The sequence below is a fragment of the Solea senegalensis genome, linkage group LG18, assembly GCF_019176455.1.
Source record: "Solea senegalensis isolate Sse05_10M linkage group LG18, IFAPA_SoseM_1, whole genome shotgun sequence".
NCBI classification, from domain to species: domain Eukaryota; kingdom Metazoa; phylum Chordata; class Actinopteri; order Pleuronectiformes; family Soleidae; genus Solea; species Solea senegalensis.
In genome coordinates, this window is record NC_058041.1 from 9,943,224 (window position 1) to 9,962,346 (window position 19,123).

The 19,123-nt window shown below is 40.5% G+C and overlaps 2 protein-coding genes and 1 non-coding gene across 9 annotated transcripts in view; all 3 read left to right on the forward strand.

Annotated features, from left to right (window-relative positions):
- The window catches only part of eef2k (eukaryotic elongation factor 2 kinase), an 11,837-nt gene extending 4,901 nt beyond the window's left edge, over positions 1 to 6,936 (forward strand). For 2 of the 7 annotated variants that reach the window (XM_044014216.1, XM_044014218.1), the window contains 14 exons: positions 608 to 779; positions 1,032 to 1,181; positions 1,266 to 1,398; positions 1,525 to 1,652; positions 2,171 to 2,393; positions 2,491 to 2,555; positions 3,031 to 3,108; positions 3,436 to 3,492; positions 3,624 to 3,689; positions 4,222 to 4,353; positions 5,005 to 5,193; positions 5,281 to 5,405; positions 5,494 to 5,672; positions 6,038 to 6,936. In XM_044014216.1, the coding sequence (XP_043870151.1) occupies positions 608 to 779; positions 1,032 to 1,181; positions 1,266 to 1,398; positions 1,525 to 1,652; positions 2,171 to 2,393; positions 2,491 to 2,555; positions 3,031 to 3,108; positions 3,436 to 3,492; positions 3,624 to 3,689; positions 4,222 to 4,353; positions 5,005 to 5,193; positions 5,281 to 5,405; positions 5,494 to 5,672; positions 6,038 to 6,150 (1,810 nt within the window). In that variant the 3' untranslated portion in view covers positions 6,151 to 6,936. Of the gene's footprint in view, positions 1 to 607; positions 780 to 1,031; positions 1,182 to 1,265; positions 1,399 to 1,524; positions 1,653 to 2,170; positions 2,394 to 2,490; positions 2,556 to 3,030; positions 3,109 to 3,435; positions 3,493 to 3,623; positions 3,690 to 4,221; positions 4,359 to 5,004; positions 5,194 to 5,280; positions 5,406 to 5,493; positions 5,673 to 6,037 lie in introns of those variants that run through there. The other 5 variants (XM_044014222.1, XM_044014221.1, XM_044014219.1 and 2 more) reach the window with 4 other exon arrangements.
- A 458-nt stretch (positions 6,937 to 7,394) lies between these two features.
- Positions 7,395 to 7,476, forward strand: trnal-aag. The gene has a single exon. It is a non-coding gene; the product is annotated as a tRNA-Leu (tRNA).
- A 157-nt stretch (positions 7,477 to 7,633) lies between these two features.
- polr3e (polymerase (RNA) III (DNA directed) polypeptide E) lies at positions 7,634 to 19,020 on the forward strand. The gene is made up of 21 exons (XM_044013789.1): positions 7,634 to 7,797; positions 8,536 to 8,648; positions 9,837 to 9,887; positions 10,445 to 10,522; positions 10,617 to 10,732; positions 11,711 to 11,793; positions 12,086 to 12,193; positions 12,307 to 12,356; positions 12,452 to 12,571; positions 12,832 to 12,917; positions 13,061 to 13,105; positions 13,221 to 13,312; positions 13,552 to 13,672; positions 13,919 to 14,000; positions 14,109 to 14,168; positions 14,620 to 14,777; positions 14,936 to 14,997; positions 15,096 to 15,538; positions 17,100 to 17,177; positions 17,485 to 17,607; positions 17,712 to 19,020. The coding sequence occupies exons 2-21, from the start codon at positions 8,610 to 8,612 to the stop codon at positions 17,766 to 17,768; spliced, it is 2,052 nt and encodes a 683-aa protein (XP_043869724.1). The 5' UTR covers positions 7,634 to 7,797; positions 8,536 to 8,609; the 3' UTR covers positions 17,769 to 19,020.
- Positions 19,021 to 19,123: the final 103 nt, after the last annotated feature.

A 19,123-nucleotide genomic window follows, 5' to 3' on the forward strand; every position in this document is an offset into this window, starting at 1 on the left:
GTAAACATTTCTCCCGTGCCCATCAATTCTCATTCAGTGGTCATTGCCCTCATTGTGTTCTGGTGACAGTGGACGTCGTGGTCTCATTGTAAACAAAGAGTAGAGGAATATGTAGCTCTTCACATGTCATGACAGATTCAGCTGTTTCCGAGCCAAAGATAGTATTTAGAACATCACACTGAGCCAGCTCTGTAAATGCTTTATTTTTTTACATTTTGTATTCACAGTAATGACTTCCTGGATGTGTATTGTTAAGAAAAACCACATGTTGTGGACAGTGATCCACTCTATTTTGTTTTCTGCACAGCATTGCAGCATTGAGAATAGGAATAATAGTGTTGTTGTTGATGTTTAGTCCTCAGTTATGTGGGAACTACTTAAGAGGGCCACCCTTCAACAGCCCCAACAAGCTCAAACATGTCAGGCTCTTAACATGATGAAATGTCTGCATCTGAAATGTGGTTTAGCAAATAAACCACATTTCAGATGTGGTTGCTTCTGTCATATCCAGCAGGATGTATGTGACAAATGCCACTCCCTCCTGATAACATGAAATGTATAAACCTTAAAGTAAGTAACTGCTTTTTATTTTATTTTTTTCCTCTAGGAAGAAATTGTCTAATTTCTCGCACAGCAGCAACTGGAAATCAGCATCCAACTATGTTGCAAAGCGATACATGGAGTCAGTGAGCAGAGATGTTTACTTTGAAGACGTTAGGCTGCAGATGGAGGCCAAACTCTGGGGAGAGGAATACAACCGACATCGGCCACCGAAACAGGTACAAGATAAACGCTTGGAGTCAACACACTCCTTGACAATAGCCAGGAAAAACAAGCCTCAACTTTATTTTTCCTTCAACACACGTTAGAGAATTTTTATCACTGCTGTCGGAGCAGCTGAAAATGGCGCAAGTTATTCCCGAGTGTCTAGTCAAAGTCAAAAGTCAAAAATAACATAAGTAAGTAACATAAAACTGTGCTAAACACAAAGGCAGGTTATTGACTGTTGTTTATCTCTCTGTAAACCTCAGGTGGACATCATGCAGATGTGCGTGGTGGAGATGACAGACAGACCTGGTAAACCTCTCTTCCACCTGGAACATTACATTGAGGGCAAGTACATCAAATACAATTCCAACTCTGGCTTTGTTAGGGACGACAACATCAGACTTACCCCGCAGGTGAGTGGCGTCTAACTAGTGTCTTAAAACATGTTCATCTGCACTTAATAATCTTAATAATGCATTCCATGTTGTGCCCACCAGGCTTTCAGTCATTTCTCCTTTGAGCGGTCAGGACACCAGCTAATTGTGGTGGACATCCAGGGTGTGGGAGATCTCTACACTGACCCTCAGATTCACACAGAGAAGGGGACTGACTTTGGTGATGGAAATCTAGGTTTGTTTCAATTTGTCATTTGTCAAGAATGACTCAAATACACGTAAACATAATTTGATAAGACATTTGATGTGTGAATAAGTCAATAAATAATAACATCATGCTCACACTGTATCTGTGTTCCAGGTGTGCGAGGCATGGCACTGTTCTTCCACTCACACCTGTGTAACAAGATCTGTAAGAGTATGGGCCTGATGCCCTTTGACATCTCACCTGCAGAGACATCACTGCTGGACTGCACCAACAAACTGCTTGTAATTTTTGCTTTTTCATTATATTAAATTAAGCATCGACCAGTTAGCATTGCATCAGCATAATTATATTTATCAGTACATATTACTTTTTTACTTTTCAGTTTGTGATATACTTCATTTTGAGCAAAGTAGCTATTATGGAAAACCTGTTTTCATGGTTCACTTTAAAAATCATACAAAAACATATATTTGTATGTATATTGGCTATATCTGAGTGGCAATCAGCAAAACAAGCAACACAGTGACGCTTTATGTGCATTTACAAGACAGCAGTGCAGCAAAACACAAGGATATGATGTTTTTCTGTTATTTGACATCACTGATCCATGGTTCACATGCTTCCCAAGCTGCAAATGAACCAGAAATAGCCCATGGTTCCAATACAAGTATTCAGAGAAAAACAGTAAAGAAGTAGAGTCATTACATTTTATTACTATAACTCCTGCACAAGATAATAAAAACTGTAATACCGTTTTCCTCTAAACGTTTCCTCTAAACTTCCCGCTTTTTGATTTCAGAGGTCAGCCGAGACAGTGCTGAGGGGTTGTGAGGAGCCTTGTGGTTCGCCCCGCGTCCGTACCTTGTCGACGAGCAGAGTGCCTCCGCTGCTAACCCGCCTCTCTGAGACTTCGTCCGTGGACGAGAGCATGAGCGACGTGGACTCCATCCCATGCTCGCCGCTATTCCTCGCGTCCCCGTTCACTGCACCTGGATCTGTGGGCAGGTCCCAAATTGGTGCAGGTGGTGAACTCATTACCACAGAACTGCTCATGAATAATAGCGAGTTTCGTGTGACAAAGCGTGGTCTTAAATAGTCTCGTCTCTTTGTTTTTAACAGGTTTGTCTTTTACTGGGATGAATGAGCATGAAAGACTCAACGGCAACAACTTTGGTGAACACAGGGTAAGTTGCAGCTCACTGAATGTCAATCCAAGCTAACACTAACTTTTGCCATATCTTGTCCTTTGTCCTTTAACCAAATATTTGCAGTTTTAAAGTCCCAAGTATTTTTTTAATGCTCATATGATGATGGTATGTTTCAAAATAAAATATGTAAAATTCATGTAAGAGAAGCTGAAAGAAGTGTGTTGACACCTTAATTATCTGCCGCCGTGTCGTTGGGCAAAACAATTAACCCCACGTTGCTCCTGACGGCAGTGTATAAATGGGTATGACAGATGAGTTGCACATAGATGCGATATATGAAAGTGTGAGTGAATGGGTGTAAATGGCAAAGCAGCTTTGCGTTGTCATCAAGACTAGAAAAGCGCTGTATAAATACAGACCATTTACCATTTGCCTTTCGATGTAGCAGTTCTTACTAGTGATGGAGTCGCTCTCCAGTTGTTGCAATGATTTTATTATTTTCTGTCCGTAGGAATCTGAAAGCGGCGGTGACAGTGGATACCCCAGTGAGAAGAGGAGTGAAGGCGATCCAAATGACCACGTAGATGGGGTAAACGTCCTAGTTTGGCTATTGAGACAGCTCACCCACCCCAACATCAGTTAAAATAATGATCAACAAATGTTTTTCTCTACAGAATAGGCCATAATATACAGTGTGTAAGTGATTTAAATAATGTTTTTAGTAGAGGTGATTTTTGAGCATACTTTTTCCACTTATATACAAGAATTTTCTTGCTGTATAATTTACAATCACACTTCTTTGTTCTTCAGTCTTTTGAGGGGGCTGTTAGTCTGTTAACATTTTCTCTTTCTTGCTCAGATAACTGTAAGATTTTCTGACAGTAGCTTATGTAATGCATGTTGTATCATCACATAGGCCCATCATCGATACCACAGACATTATTCCGAGTCAGACGACGACAGTGTGCGACGGGTAAACGAACGATCGCCCGAAACATAATCTCTTAACTTTTCTCATCCTTCTTTTGCTTTTTTGCTTTTTCTCTAACCTCATCACACTTTCTTCTAAACATCCTCCACCTGCTCTGTTTCTTCCCTCACTAGGGGAGGGTGGTTGCTCCTCCAAGAGTCTCTGCAAACCTATATTCAAACACTCCTGACAATGAATTGGTGATTACTTGCATGGAGGCTTGTAAACCATGTGCTTCCCTGTCGGAGCGCTGTGCAGTCTTATTGCTGTCAAGCACCGTCTCTGCTCAAAACCTAGGAAGCATGAGTTTAATGTTTAGATATTTCAGCCACATCCACTTTGCTCTTTACGTGGTTTGCTGAACAAAATGCAAAAAGCAAAATACATAGAAATAAAAATGGACATTTGGAACTGAAACACCATCTACCTCTGTTTCATCAACTTTGCCATTTTGTGTGTGCATGTGTGTGTTGGTAATCCTGTGTGCATCATCATTCTGAATTCACTGACTGACTGACAAGTCAACAGTGGATTAATCCTCCAACTCTTAAGTGCACAGCTGATCTGCATCTTTTGTGGATGGCTTCATCTCTGAGACCGGAGAGTGATTTTTCAACTTGCACTTGATTTCCCGTCATCATTTAATGTTTTCTGATCTGTTGTGGTTAAGAACAAACAATTCCATTCTCCCTTTCTTTTCTTTTTTTCCTCTGGAACGGTCTGCTTTTTCAGCTGACAGAAGAGAAGTGGAGCTTCTACCACTCGTCTCGCGCTCACGTCCACCGACCATCGTGTGTGGCCACAGAGGTTGAGCGAATCAATTCTACGCTGCAGAAGAAGATTGGCCAGTCGATTCTTGGGAAGGTGAGGTAATGTGGCTCAAAATTGAAAGCGGGGGGGCGTGGTTGCCAGAATTCCTGAAAATACAGGAATAAGATGTAGCACTTTATACCCAGAGTTATGCAGTGTTCATGCACAGACACATACCTAACAGTTTCACGTTTTTATTTTTAGAAACATTGAAACAACAGGCATTGATAACGAGGCGACAATAACGGCGCATAAAAATAGTGTGAGATGTCACACAGCGGTGTGGGGATGCTGTTAAATCCACGTTGGATGTCACCACAGTATTTACAGATATTACATAAGTAGATGTAGTTTGTCTACAAAAAAAGAACAACGGTCAACAGAGCAAGCTTCAACCCTAGCTGTCAAGGCTAGCAAAGAAAATGGACATTTTGCGTATTGTGTAATAAATTTGGATGAAGTTGTTCATGAAGAGACAAAGGTAAAAAAGTTTCTGTGTTAGTTAAATTGTATAGTATTGAATTTTATTGTATTAAACATGTATTTGCTGCATAATGATACTCTCAATAATCCCCCCTAAAGAGAACACAATTGCCAGGTTGCATTTTAAGACTCTTAACTCATCTCGTGTAACTCCACCTACTGCAGCACACCGTTTGTTTCATGTGTTAAATACAGTATTGGTCTCTCCTTCCTCCTGGACAGGTCCACCTGGCCATGGTGCGCTACCACGAGGGGGGTCGTTTCTGTGAGAAGGATGAACAGTGGGACCAGGACTCAGCCATGTTTCACCTGGAGAGAGCTGCCCAGTGTGGAGAACTGGAGGCTATTATTACCTTAGGACTGTGCTGCCTGCAGCTGCCTCATCACATACTGTCAGACATAGACCTGGAGGTTCCGTGCATCATATCCTGAGCATTTTATTCTTCATGTGATTTGAATGTGGTTTTGTATTTAATCATTTTTTTGTGTTGTCTGCAGGATAATTCGGGGAACAGAATGAAAGGATTCAAGTATCTCCTGCAGGCCGCTGAAGCTGGGGACAGATCTTCTATGATTATTGTGGCCAGAGCCTTTGATACAGGGGTGAATCTGCCTCCTGACAGGTCAGTCAGGTCGCTGAAGTTATTATCACTGCATTTTTGCAATATAATATTACTTCATTTGTATTTCTGATTTTTGTCTTTCAAACAGAAAGCAGAATTGGGAGGAAGCGATTCACTGGTATGATAGTGCATTGACAATGACGGACTACGATGAGGGCGGAGAGTTTGATGGGACACAGGATGAGCCCAGTTACCTGCTGCTGGCCAGACAGGCAGATATGTACCAAGAGGGAGGCTTCCAGCTCAAAGCAGATCCACAGAGAGCAGGTGTGACACCACACTGGCTTTGTTTTTTTGAAAAACAACAGTATTTATGCTTAAAATGAGGACATGTACTGTAGATGCAGGGGATTCTATTTTCAACCCTGGAAAAGTCGAACAGCATCAATAGGAACTCTTGAATAAGCCATGTTTTCAGCTTGTTTTATATTATGTATTTCCAACTTACCTAAATATGTTCAGTTCTCTTTGTTCAGTTTAGAGACTTTCTGTGGATTCTTTTTTTTATCATTTTACACTGATATGCAGTGGGACATGACATGAAACTGAGCTGGCTACAGTTACAGTTTCAATAATTGATGATTTATCGTACTGTACTTTTTCTGACATCCCCTCTCCTTCCCTCCCTGCAGGTGATTTGTTTACTGAAGCAGCAGAAGCTGCCATGGCAGCCATGAAGGGCAGGTTGGCTAACCAGTACTACATGAAAGCTGAGGAGGCCTGGGCGCAGATGGAGGAGGAGTGATTCCGCATATATGCATTTAAATCATATGAAAATGCTAGACTAGTTCATGCGTTACTGTATGTGTGGCTAATAGCCACATTCATATTCAGGATACAACCAGGATAAGTTACAGTTTACATACTTTTCAATTCTAAAATCTTAAAAGATTTTCTTTTCCTATTGGTGATCAAAGATGTGTGTGTGCGCGCGTGCATGTCCCCAGGCTTAGAAATCTGTTCCACTTCTCTCTGTAGCCAGTCATTCAGATGCCTGTATTTTTAAAAATATCTGTCTGGTTAAGTGAATGTTGTGTCAAACAAAACAAAGGCTGAACAGCGAAAACATTTTATTTTGCTCCAAACATTTACACACTTACACCGGATTAATATATGTAAATATGTTTGGAGTCTAAAACTGTAAAATAAAGTTTGAATGGCTTTTTATTGGAAAACATTGTCATGCATTCTTCCTGAGACAAAAACTCAACGACGGTCTGAAGACAGAGACTGGTTTGTTTGAGCCTTTTACTTATGGTTAATGTGTATCATTTCACTAACACAAAATCAATAATGTGTTTTAATTTTTCAAACGTTTCTTGTCTGATTTACCTATTAAAAAAGTAATAACTGGTACCACTTAATAAATGGCACTAAAACTAGTCAGTAACCTCGTAATTTTCACATATTGTGAAATTGTGATTTTTGTGAACATGAGAAGTTTAAAAACACTGCACTCCTTTTTTTCTGTTGAAACTAAAGCAAACAAATAATAAAGGTTCCCAGAAAATGCAGTTGGGAATGTTGCAGAGTGTGTCTATTTCTCTATGTCTCTATCTTCTGTCCTGTAAGAAGAGATGAAATAACAGCATGGCAAGAGGAAGATAAGTGGTGTCATAGAACTTCACATCTTTCAGACGATCTGTCAAAATTAGCTGCATGTGACTGTGAGGTGACTGAACCACTAAAATGACTATTGTCAACAATTTAGAGCTCTTCTTTCTACCACACCTTGATGCAGTTTTAGTGTGGTGACAGTTTTGCATAATAATCTACATCGACACATTGTTGGGAATAGCTGACTCAGCATTGCCCAATATAAAAAACAAAACTTGAAAGTAAATTATGAGCTAAAACTGGAATTAGCAGTAAATGTAGTCAATTGATATATGTAATTTGAATTTTGTATTTAACATATACAAAACAAAAAACATATATCAGGATTACAGTATTAGTACATAATGACGTCACGTTGCACTGCAATGGCCAGGTAGCGTGGCCGAGCGGTCTAAGGCGCTGGATTAAGGCTCCAGTCTCTTCGGGGGCGTGGGTTCGAATCCCACCGCTGCCAATACTGTTTTGTCTATATTCAATATCAGCAGTGTAGTTACTACATACCTTCGTACCCGTAATGAGTGTAATGCGAACTGACTTTTGAATCTGCGTAAATAAACAAAGAAATGATACAGGCACAGCCGAGGCGCTGTGCATCATGGGCCTGGGCTCCTCCCCACGTGTCTGTGTGAGGCAGCGTCAACATGGTATAGATACCAGTACACCTCAACTGTGTTAGCCTGAGCTAGACGTCAGGCTACGGTTTCTGCACGCAGCGTGTTTCTGGACTGTCTTCACAGCAGATGTCATAGCTACAACTGTATAGTAAAGTGTGCAGGTGAGAGTTAAACATGATGTTGGTGCTGTTGTGGAGAAAATACCGGTTAAATGAGGCCTGGTGGCTGACTGGCTAACATTGCTAATTCAAGGCTAAGTTGCTTGTGTAGCTTACTGTAGCTAACTGTTAGCTAGCTTCGTTGCTCACACGATTGTAGCATGAAAGGGAATTTTCCAGCCTGTCGTCATTTTCTTCATTTCCTTTACACATTTATAAAACGAGTGTGAAAGAGAGACATTTTAAGTCACAGTACAGCGCACGCCTCTTGTAAGTTGCTGTAGGGTTTAATGCTAGCTAGCTGTGGAAGCTAATGTGGTCAGAAACAAGTGCTTTTTGTCAGATAAGTCACACAAATACGTTTTACAGCTGCCCCATACCGCTGTGTGACGTCTCATACATCTAAAATGTTCATTACATCTTATTAGACAAAGGTGGAGACCTCATAGTATAACATTGTGTTACATGATGTGAGTTATCTGTCTCAGTGGCACCACAAGTATGACCATTGTCTTCCTATCTACTGATTCAGACTCAATCAAACTTAACTCCTTGAGACTGATACCTTGAAACATCCCAACTAAATGTTGAACCTGATGTAACCGTGTTGTATTGAACCACACTGTTGTGGCTCCAAAATATATTGCTACCTGCTTTCTTTGTTACCAGCAACTTGTCAACATTGATGGGACTGATGTCTGCACAATGATTCATCACAATGTGATGTTTGTCTCCTTCCAGGTTGGGTCTTTTGGATCTGCTGCCGCTCTCTGTGTTTCATCTCCTCCCCCTCTTCTCACACTGCTCACATCAATATGGCCAGCGGGGATGATGATGACCCCATTATAGAAGAGGTATTTATATAGACTAAAGTTGGTAATACATGATAATGTTCTAATACTCAATGAAGATGTCTTGAATATGAGTTTGAGATGATGATGCTTCCTATGACACTGTGGATTGTTTGTAAGCAGAAAAGCTCACTTAATGCATCAATACAGATTGTATAGCCTTCGTGTTTCCTTATTTATTCTATTATACCACTCTTTTATTATTATACTCTTGACCTCAGAAGCATGCACAAAAATTACTAACCAATCATACTGTAACTGTGCATGTATAAATGGCAGATACAATCTTGAATCTTGAACAAATCAACAGTTAATGGTCATTACCAGCAAATACATTACTTACACCCATATCAGTAACTCTTGATAAAAGGACAGATTATGTCTTTTAAAGAAGCAACGTGTAGAATTCTCATCAGGCTTTGACACAGTAGTAGGAAACGACATTTAAACTGCAGTACTGTTGCTTGAAATCAGGCGGCAGCTGCGTCTTTCTTCAGAGAAAACGGCAACCACCAGAGCCATGCTCGATCTAATTTGTATCACGATTAACATATACAGCGGATACGAAACATACAGAACCAAAGCACAATCCATCTCACTGTTTACTGTTTTTTTTTCTGCAATGTAAAGGTCAACAGGAAACTGATTCAATACATACTAGCTTATAGATGGACTCTTAGTCGGACTACAGCCATGGCTGGATTACAATGTGCATGTAAATATACTGCATGACATGAAGGAGCAACATTGTTGAAATTCAATATGTGATTAGTTTTTCGATTAAAAACATAGTGGTCCAACATGGCAGACCATGTAAAAACCTGCTCCATTCTGTGGTAATGGAAACAACAATTTATACATTCAGGTGGTTGTACACTTAAAAACGTATATACATATTTTATCTTTCATATCTGCTCAAAATAAATAGTTACACCTAAATATTACACACTGGACCTTGAAACAGGAAATTAAACTTTATTTTGCTTTGTCTTTGTACAGGTTATTGATAGGCTTGGTTGCAGGAGTATGTCCAAGTGGTCCTTTTGGGACAGAAAATGGTCAACATAATTTAATTGTTTGAAGTCACAACAGATTTAATACTTTTAGCTTAGGTAGATAAATCCACCACTTCCTCTCATCAGTGTGTGTAGTCTGTATAACAACTGTGATCTCTGCTTTCATTTCGTTTAGATTGATGTGTACCTTGCCAAAAGCCTTGCAGATAAGCTGTATCTTTTCCAGGTAAGTCTTTGGTTTCAGTGTCTTCAGTTGTTCTCAAACTTTTCACACCAACTTCTTGAGAAAATATTGAGCTCTCGAAGTAACACCATACTCACTAATGTTGAAATACAGTGGTGTAAATAGTTTGAGCAAAGGATAACAATAAGATAATTTGCTCTCTCATCATCATCCTCCTCTTCCTCACACATAATTCACGCACTGGTATAGTGAAATTAGATTAAGATGGAGAGAGACATAATGTGACTCTACTTATCATTATTATTATTACTATTGTTATTCTTATTGATAATAATAAATCAATTTTTGTTATTTGTTTTTATTTTCTACTCACTCCGGTCAAAATTGCTAAGCTCCACTCCACGATCACATACTCTGGTATACACAATGGAACAGTATTTCTGATTTTCCTCCAAATACCACCAGAGGAAGCTCACATACCGCCGGTGGTACATATACCACAGTTTGAGAACCATGGGTCTATATCATTCCTGATTTGATGTTGACTCTTTTGTTCTGCACTGTGGTTGATAAATGTTGTCATTGTTTTTCTGACACAGTATCCTGTCCGACCTTCAACCATGACCTATGATGATGTCAACCACTTGACAGCGAGAATCAAACCCAAGCAGCAAAAGGTACAAAAGACTTTTCTCTGTCCATGAGTATAAATATGATAACAAGTATTTTTATTCAGAATTTTTTATTTTTTTTGCAATAATCACTGTCCAGGTGGAGTTGGAAATGGGCGTCAACACAATGAGTCCAAACTACTGTCGCAGTAAGGGAGAACAAATAGCTCTGAATGTGGATGGCACAGGTTTTGATGAAACCAACACCTTTTCAACGTACGTCTAGCTAAGCTTCTTACTCCTCACTTAATCACTTTTTGACTTTATTTGAATGAAAATACAAGTACTTGTGATTTACATATTTCACACATACTATATATATATATATTAGGGATGCTCCAATTCGATATTTGTATGGGGTATTGGTCCCAATATTGAAGAAAATTCTAGATCGCGGTATTGGTGACAATGGGCCAATCCATTCAGTGTAATTCTATGCTGTGCGCTGTGAGTGACATCGTATGCAAGCAACATGCCTTGCGGAAGCCCACGTTGTTTTCAAAATGAAGCGAGCAAAATGATCAATTATCTGGAACTTTTTCACACAACCTCAGCCAACAAACGGCTACTTGCAAAACCTGCACAGTAAACGTCCCGAGGAGCAGTCAACGTTGTGGATGGGCAACCACTGTCGGTTGTCGGGGACAAGCGATTCCGGCTGCTAATTAGCCACCTGGAGCCACGGTACAACATTATAAGCCGAAAATAATTATTTTTCCTAGGCTCTACCTGAACTGCATGGTAAAGTGTACAATCGCATATTAGAGAAGATAAATGTTTCACTACAGATATCTGGAGCTCTGACGTTTCCCTCCTGTCACTTTTAAGTTTAACAGCACAAAGTTCCTTTGGGCAAAGTCTGCAGCAACATGTGAAAGGCGATGGAAAATGTGAGAATGAGTAGTCTAGGCTGCGTTGCACATACAATGCAACTCGTTGTGAATGAGGGTCTAGAATTTAAAGTGGAACGGTGCATCCCTAATTTATATGATATGATAATATTGATTGAATATGATGCTATTGCCCATAGTTAGTCATCTTAACGTAAACACAGTTTAAAAGTTGGAAACTCTTGTTTGTTCAGATTTAACACTCAATGTCATAATTAATGAACAAAAAGAAAGTTAGAAGTTAATTATTTTTGTCAAATGAAGAAGTCTAAGACAAATTTACTTTTTATCTTTTGTTCACCAGGAAAATGATGGACAAGCAAACTTTCTCTTCCATCCAAGCCACTACCAACACCTCCAGATATGCTGCTGCAGTGTTTCGCAAAGGTCTGATCTAATAACCTCAAGTACTGTTGTACCACTGTGTTTTGCTTAGACTAACTTCAGTTCTGCTGCTTGTAAATACTCAAAAGGGCCTCTCGTGTGTTCACAAAGTCCATGTGAAACCTTATCAGTGTTACTGTCTTATCTTTTATTGATGTGCTCCACATTTTTACTGTGTGTTTACGTTGAAAATACCCACCACATGGCGACATAACACATGAATATGGATCCACAATATGGATGTGATTAATAACAAAGATTTTTTATTTATTATTATCATTGTTTATGTTGATAGGTGAGCTTCACATCACACCACTGACAGGAATCCTTCAGATGAGACCCAGCTTCTCTTACCTGGACAAAGCGGACAACAAAACCAGGGAGAGGGAGGCAGCCAATGAAGGTATGTGGTTTGTTCTACATAACTAAATAAATTTAAATCATTTTTCTTTTGAAAAAAAATCTTTTATAGCCTCTTATGATGACTGTGAAATGACCACAGTCTTGTGTTCATAGGTGGAGACTCCTCTCAGGATGAAGCTGAGGAAGAGGCCAAGGCCATCACAGTGAGAACTAGTGCCCACACATTTAGATACACGATCGCTGTGTGTGCCCATGGAATTCTATCATTTACAAGTTTCCTGCATGTTTTTGGCTCCAGGTGAGGTTTGCACGTCCTGAGTCAGAGCAGGCCCGACAGAGAAGGATCCAGTCCTATGAGTTCCTCCAGAAGAAGCAGGCAGAGGAACCCTGGGTTCACCTACGCTACCATGGGGTCAAGGTAGGGAGATGACTTCACGATACCACATTTTTCTGTTTTCTAACCTTCTATGTACTATACCTTAACTGGCAGCTTATACTGAGTGCCAGTCTGGTGACTTAAACCAAAATATATGCACTTTGCGATCTTGTTACGGTAAAAGAGACTAATTTTAGTGCTGCATGTGTTGTCATCCAACAGTGTGCTGCATTGCCATCTCTCACTATGTCGTCAGATGATCTTGTCATGAGGCGTGATTCAAATAAGTTTTGTAATTTCAGGATGGTCGCTCAGAGCATGAACGACAGTATCTTTTCTGTCAGTCAGTGGACGCTTCTGAGAACTCTGAACTGGTCAAAACTCCAAAGTGAGTAGAATACATTTCAGCAACATCAGGAGCATATTTTTTTGATTTTGGTATCACACAAAAGCCACACATTCCCTGTCCCAACAGTGAAATGTTGAAATTCCTGATGGTTTCATTCTTATCTTACCACCTCATTTCTGCAGGGAGTACCTGGCCATGCTGATGCCCCCACTGGCAGAGGAAAAAGTGTATGTATCCCTCACAGTTTCTGAGGAAAGATCATTGTTTGTAAATTAGTTCACTGCTCAGGATATGAGTCATTAACATCATCATCATCTTCTTCTTCTTCTTCTTGTGTGTCAGTGTGAAGCCTGTTGGTCCCAGTAATGTGCTCTCCATGGCTCAGCTCCGTACTCTGCCATTGGGAGAACAAGTCAAGACTCTGATGAAGAATGGTAGGTTAACATGTAGCAGATCAGTATCAATATTGGCTCATGTTTCTCATGCTGTTCTTGTTTAGACCAGATGAGGGAGACGGATCATTAATATCATACCAGACCAACGTTAAATAGCACTTTCTTCCCCAGCTACAGGATTACAGAATGCATTTGCAGAATTGTAGAGTTCTGTTCTGTATAGTTTTCAGTATACAGGCTTGTAGTGACCTTCTTCCTACACCTTCTCTCATTTCCAGTCAAGGTGATGCCATTCGCTAATCTCATGGGTCTCCTTGCCTCTGGAACAGACTCGACTTCAGTGCTGCGCTGCATCCAGCAGGTGGCACTGCTGGTTCAGGGAAACTGGGTTGTAAAGAGGTGAGTCCTAGCAGCAATTTTAAACAGAATCCAGTGTACTTGTCCATTGTGTCCAGTGCACACTAATTCAGGACAAAATGAACCATGAAGCCTTACACTTGATTTAAATTTCACAAAGTTTAATTTAGGAGAGTTTTGTAGGCTATAATGAGAAATGACTTCTGTTATAATTGAATATCTTTCCACACTAAACATTGTCCTGGCAGCTGAGTGATCTTTCTGTATTATGTTTTTTTTTGTCCTCAGTGATGTTTTGTATCCTAAAAACACCTGCAGTCCTCACAGCGGCGTCCCTGCTGAAGTGCTGTGCCGTGGAAGGGACTTTGTGGTAAGCTGCTGTCACTTGTTCTTTTAAGTGAATAAATGGATAAATAAACAAAATCTCAAATTAATCACATTCTGTGTGCTTCTGGCTGACTTCTTTGTTCCTTTGCAGTTGTGGAGGTTCACTCTGGAGCGTTCGGTTATGAGAAAGGAGATCACGTCCATCATCAAAGTAAGGATCAACATGACCTGAGTGTAGAGTGAGAGTACCACTTGCATTTCAGGTGTTTTAGAACAGATGTCAGAAAATATACTAATTCTGAGTCTCATTTGATGTAGTTATTCATATATATATGAGTCATAATTTAACCTTTTAAAATATCATGTTTATATATGAAAGTGGATTTGGTCATTTTGCAGTTGTCTTCTTCTGTTTTAGATGATTTTTATTTTCGCGGGAAAGGTGCAGGTACACAGATTTACAGAACGGTTGAAGTAAAATTGTTTGCGACGGTTAATAAACAGACTCCACCTTCAAGTTGCTTAGAGCCACCATAGGGTCTTTCATTGTTTATTAGATGTTGAGCAGCTTAATTATAGCTTTCCGTCTCCCCTGAGGCAGCAGGTGTTTCACTTCATTCAGGTAAACAGCACTGATACTCTCTTCCCTCTTTCCTCTGCAGCTTCCTCCAGAGGATGTGAAGGAGTTCCTGGAGCATGTGGCTACACCTCGGATCAACCGGGGCTGGGAGTTCCTGTTGCCTACTGATGTAGACTTCATTAAGAAACACCAAGACATTGCCCACAGGCAGCACATGCTGTGGCTCGGCATTCAGAGCAAGTAGGTTACAATCAGAGAAACAGGAGGGGAAATAGAAGCTTTGTGATCTCACCGGGGCATCATTGTTAAACATGGAAGTGTAATCAAATGTTTTTCTTTGAGGGTAGTTGTTTGTTAACATGATTTTGTACCAATCTGTTGTCTCTCTTTTTTTAAAGGTTGGAAAAGGTTTTTAACTTCGTTAAAGAAGACTTTATGCCAAAGGATTCCCCTCAGCCTGGTGTGTATTAACTTGTTTTTTTTGCCGCTAACTCATAATAATCAGTTAAATATTCGGCAGACCTTTATTTTACTCAAGCTCTGATGTCTGTTTTCCAGAGCTCATTCATGTCAGTGGAGAGCAGCGTCTGAAGATGGCCCAGGTGCGAGCGCAAGAGAACCACTCATCCCTACAGAAGGACCTGGATGTCAGAAGGGCAGGAAACGACAGCCATGTCAAACAGAACACGTCCGGTAACAAAGATGTCGAGCCTATGGACACATCGTCCTCTTCCATACCCAACGGGTCTGTAAATGGATACACCAGTGCCACTTCCCCTGGAGTTGATCACACTAACGGCAACATGCCGTCCCCGGAGCTCCAGGAGTTTGTGACCAAGACTTTCAGAAAGCATTTTGTACTGACGCTCAATGAGTTGAAGAGGCTTTTTAACCTCCATCTGGCTTCCATGCCAGCAGGATGGAGTGTCTTCCACTCTGTCTCGGACCACATGCTACAGGACACCGTACTTCTCTGCCACTGCAAACAGATAATGGTGCCTGTGAGTATGAAGGCAGGAAAAAGCAATTATACACTCCGAGCCTTTTAGATGAGATGCTCTTTTCTTCTGTCTTTGTCTCTAGCTTGTTTTCCTAAGTTATCCCCAGCAGATGAGGTGGAGGTAAAGGCATAGTGTTACATTACATAGTCTGAGAATTTGAGGGAAAAACAAAGGAGATTGCTGCATTGGTCCACAAAATATCTGCATTGGTCCACAAAATATCTGTAGAACTCGGTTCAAGATTAAAAACGGTAATCTGTTCTCCTTAGAGTCCATCAAAAATAAGTGGCAGTCCAAAGTAAAACATCCAAAGCACTCATTATAAAAATATGGAAATAAATTATTAATACATGCAATTACTTTCAACTTAAAAACCAGCTTGACTCTGATGTGGTGCCGTTTGTTTTAGATTAGATGCGACATGGGAGTAAAGGGGTTTTCTCAGTGTCGGTTCAAATGGAGATATCGGTTTTCAGAATAACGACATTAACGGTTGTACTACTTTGGAGCACTTTGTTGCATGTAAAGGAGCTAAGGCACTGAAGCAAGGCTTCTCGGGTTCCACTCAAGTTGCTATGGGCATCTGATACTTGTGCGAGTGATTAAGCAGCAGCAGCCTGACGATATTTGGAGTGAGATGACTGTTTGCAGGCTTATTACAGTTGGATGTGGTCTATTGGCAGCTGTGTTTTTTCTTGTTGTAGAGTTTCCTTGTAGGTTCCAGGGAGGTTCTTTTTTGTTTGTTTATTTTAATTAGGGACAAACTAGACTCTTGCCAGCACAACCCCCCTGTCCTGGCTTTAGGTCTTATCCCCTCTGTATCCTTGAGGGGAGAGGATTTCAGCCTCCATGCGGGACAGAGTGGCTGGCCGCCATCTTTATTGTGCAACAGATTATTAGGATCAAAGGAAAGCTCATTACTGCTGAAGGAGGGGGTTAATCTGGGAGATTGTTTGCAAATGCATGCAGATCTGGAGTCGGGGGAATCGTCTGCATCACCCTAAACTGTGTCGTCTGAATGTGCAGCGGTTCATAGATCAGTTCTGAGTGGGTGGCTTGTGTGTGAAGTATGTTTTGACATCTGAGAGAAATTATATATTGCCATAGTTCCTGAAACTGTTGCATAAATATGCTTGCATCAAAGTTTAGTGTTCTTATGTTCGTTGTAAACACATTTAGGCCAGTTCAGACACAACCTCAGAATCATTACAAGCATGTTGCTTTTCTTTTGTACAGAGAGGATGTGGTTATACACACATCCTCCTGAACATGACCTGAAAAACTGTTGCGCAGCATTGATCTTGCACAAGTGATCTGAAGCTACAGTGCAAGAATGTGGTGGGAGGGACAGACACTGGTCAGATATAGAAGTTAGAGAAGCTGCCCTCACTATTCTTTATTATCATGACAGATCAGCAGCTGTACAGTCCCCAAACCACACAGAGATGCTCTGAGTTATGTTCTCAGTGGTTCCTCTGCCATCATGGGTGGAGTGTTTTTTGCATTAATGATACCTTTTTTGCACCTTTTACATCTGTTTCTTTCTGTTTTTCCCTTTTAGTTTCCTGCTCAGAGTACAGCGGCCTCTGATGAACAGAAGGTGTTTGGTTTGTGGGAAACTGGGGAGGACTATGACAAAGTAAGCTTCCCCCTTATCATCACCTGTGTCATAACATCCTCTCAGACATTTGTGACCTTTAAGTCCTCATGATGGTAAAATCAACATTTTGGTGCATGTTTTTGCACCAATATTGGACGACATTGGACTTTATGCAGATATCCGCTGCTGTTGGCCAATCAATATCTGTGAGCTACTCGCACTGGGAGAGCCATGTCATGAGGACTTAAAGTGACTTATAAACAGATTTTGTGATCTGTTTTTTTATAGAGAAAAAATGCCTAACATTTCTTTTTAAGTTAATCCATTTGTGTGTTTCCTCGTGTAGCACCGTCGGCTGCTGTACGACCTGTTCACAAAGAACTACCGCATCAGGAGGAACATGATTCAAGCCAAACTGACACAGGAGTTTGGAGACGCACCCAAAGCAGACGTCGACCGGCTACTAAAGGTGAGACTGGCGACAATTGCACAACACGAATGTTCTTTTCCTTTATCTTGTCTCCTCTCGGACTGAGAGAAGAGTAACCTGTAACCTGTCCTCTGTTGTTCCAGGACTGCTGCATCAGCCACGCAGGAATGTGGTACCTCAAGGGAACAATACAGTCTTGACATTGAGATGCTTCCCCCCCACCCTGCAGTCGCCGTCAGCCAAATCCTCTCCCGGGTGTCCAGTGGGAGGGCAGTCAAGAGAGACGACAGCCAATCATAGCTCGCCCTGCTCCAAGGGTGAAGCGACTGACAGGGAAGACAAAATTGTCTTCCCACCCGCTCAGCTCAGAACATGAAGCTTTGCTCATTTCATCTGAAGCATTTCTGACATAAATGGGAGCACGCTGATGAAGGCGCGGCTGAAAGAAATGCTGGAGAACCTGAGGGAGAAACTATGAATATTTAAAAAAAAAAAAAAAAAAAAAAAAAAAGCAAGATAAATATACAGTCTATTAGTAGGTATTTGGCTTTTTGAACTCATGTGTGAATATTTTTGAATTTCAAGTTTTATCAGGTCAAGGGGGTGTTTACTATGGAAGCAATCATGGTTCAGAGTGCTGTCATTTAATTTTAATTATTATACTTTGCCAGAACATGTACTTAAATCAACAAAGTAGTTAATGGATAAGACATTTTCACTCCTTTTACGTTAAATCTTTGTCACCCTCAAGACAAACGAGAAAGTGAAGCTGTGAGGTTGGATAAGTGTGATGTTCTGTTTGAATGCGAGTCAACAAACCGGAAACAAATAGGGGAAAAAAAATATCCAAAACGTTCCTCATGTCTTTATTCAACTGAAATTACTTGATGGATTGTCCACATCAAATGTGGCTTGTCCCACGTTTCTGTATTATTAATTTAAATAAGTTGTAGAGAAAGGGTGGAGGAGTTGTTGGTGTGGAGGCTTATTTTTCTTTGAATGTGCAGAGTTTCAGATGGTTTTCCTTTTTGTGAGAGAAACTTGAGTGTCTGATTTTGATCATACAATTTGAAATGTTATGTTATGAATCCTCTGAGAATCAGTGCACAGTACAAACTAAAAAAAAGTAGGAATGGTTGTCATAGTACTGTTGTCTGGGTGATGGCGGCAGGTGTTGCTATGGATACAAGGGTGTATCACCATGTGCTGCTATCTGGAGCCTCCATCTAAAGTGCCTCTGCCTCAAGGCGTTCAGGACAAACTCCCACACATTGATTATGATAAATTACATAAAAACAATGTTTTCTGTTTTAGTGAAAAAATGTCAAGACTTAAAAATATGAGTGAAGTTTTGCTTGAGGCTAAATAAAGGTCTTTCTGCATCAGCAAAGAGGAGTAATTATTTCCCCCCATTGGTTTGTTACTTTGCTCAATAAATGTAATATCACGTTACGTGGATCGTTTGTTTTCTTGTTTTATAACCTTCAGTGGAGATTTTAAACGTGAAACAAGGCCATCACATTAAAACTAGATTATTCATGGCGCTGTCTGGATT

Coding starts and splice junctions, on each gene's coding strand:
- polr3e (XM_044013789.1), top strand. CDS start 8,610: ATGGCCAGCGGGGATGATGATGACCCCATTATAGAAGAG. Junction 12,357..12,451: donor AAGAGGCCAAGGCCATCACA/GTGAGAACTAGT, acceptor TTTTGGCTCCAG/GTGAGGTTTGCACGTCCTGA. Junction 14,778..14,935: donor TGGCTCGGCATTCAGAGCAA/GTAGGTTACAAT, acceptor CTTTTTTTAAAG/GTTGGAAAAGGTTTTTAACT.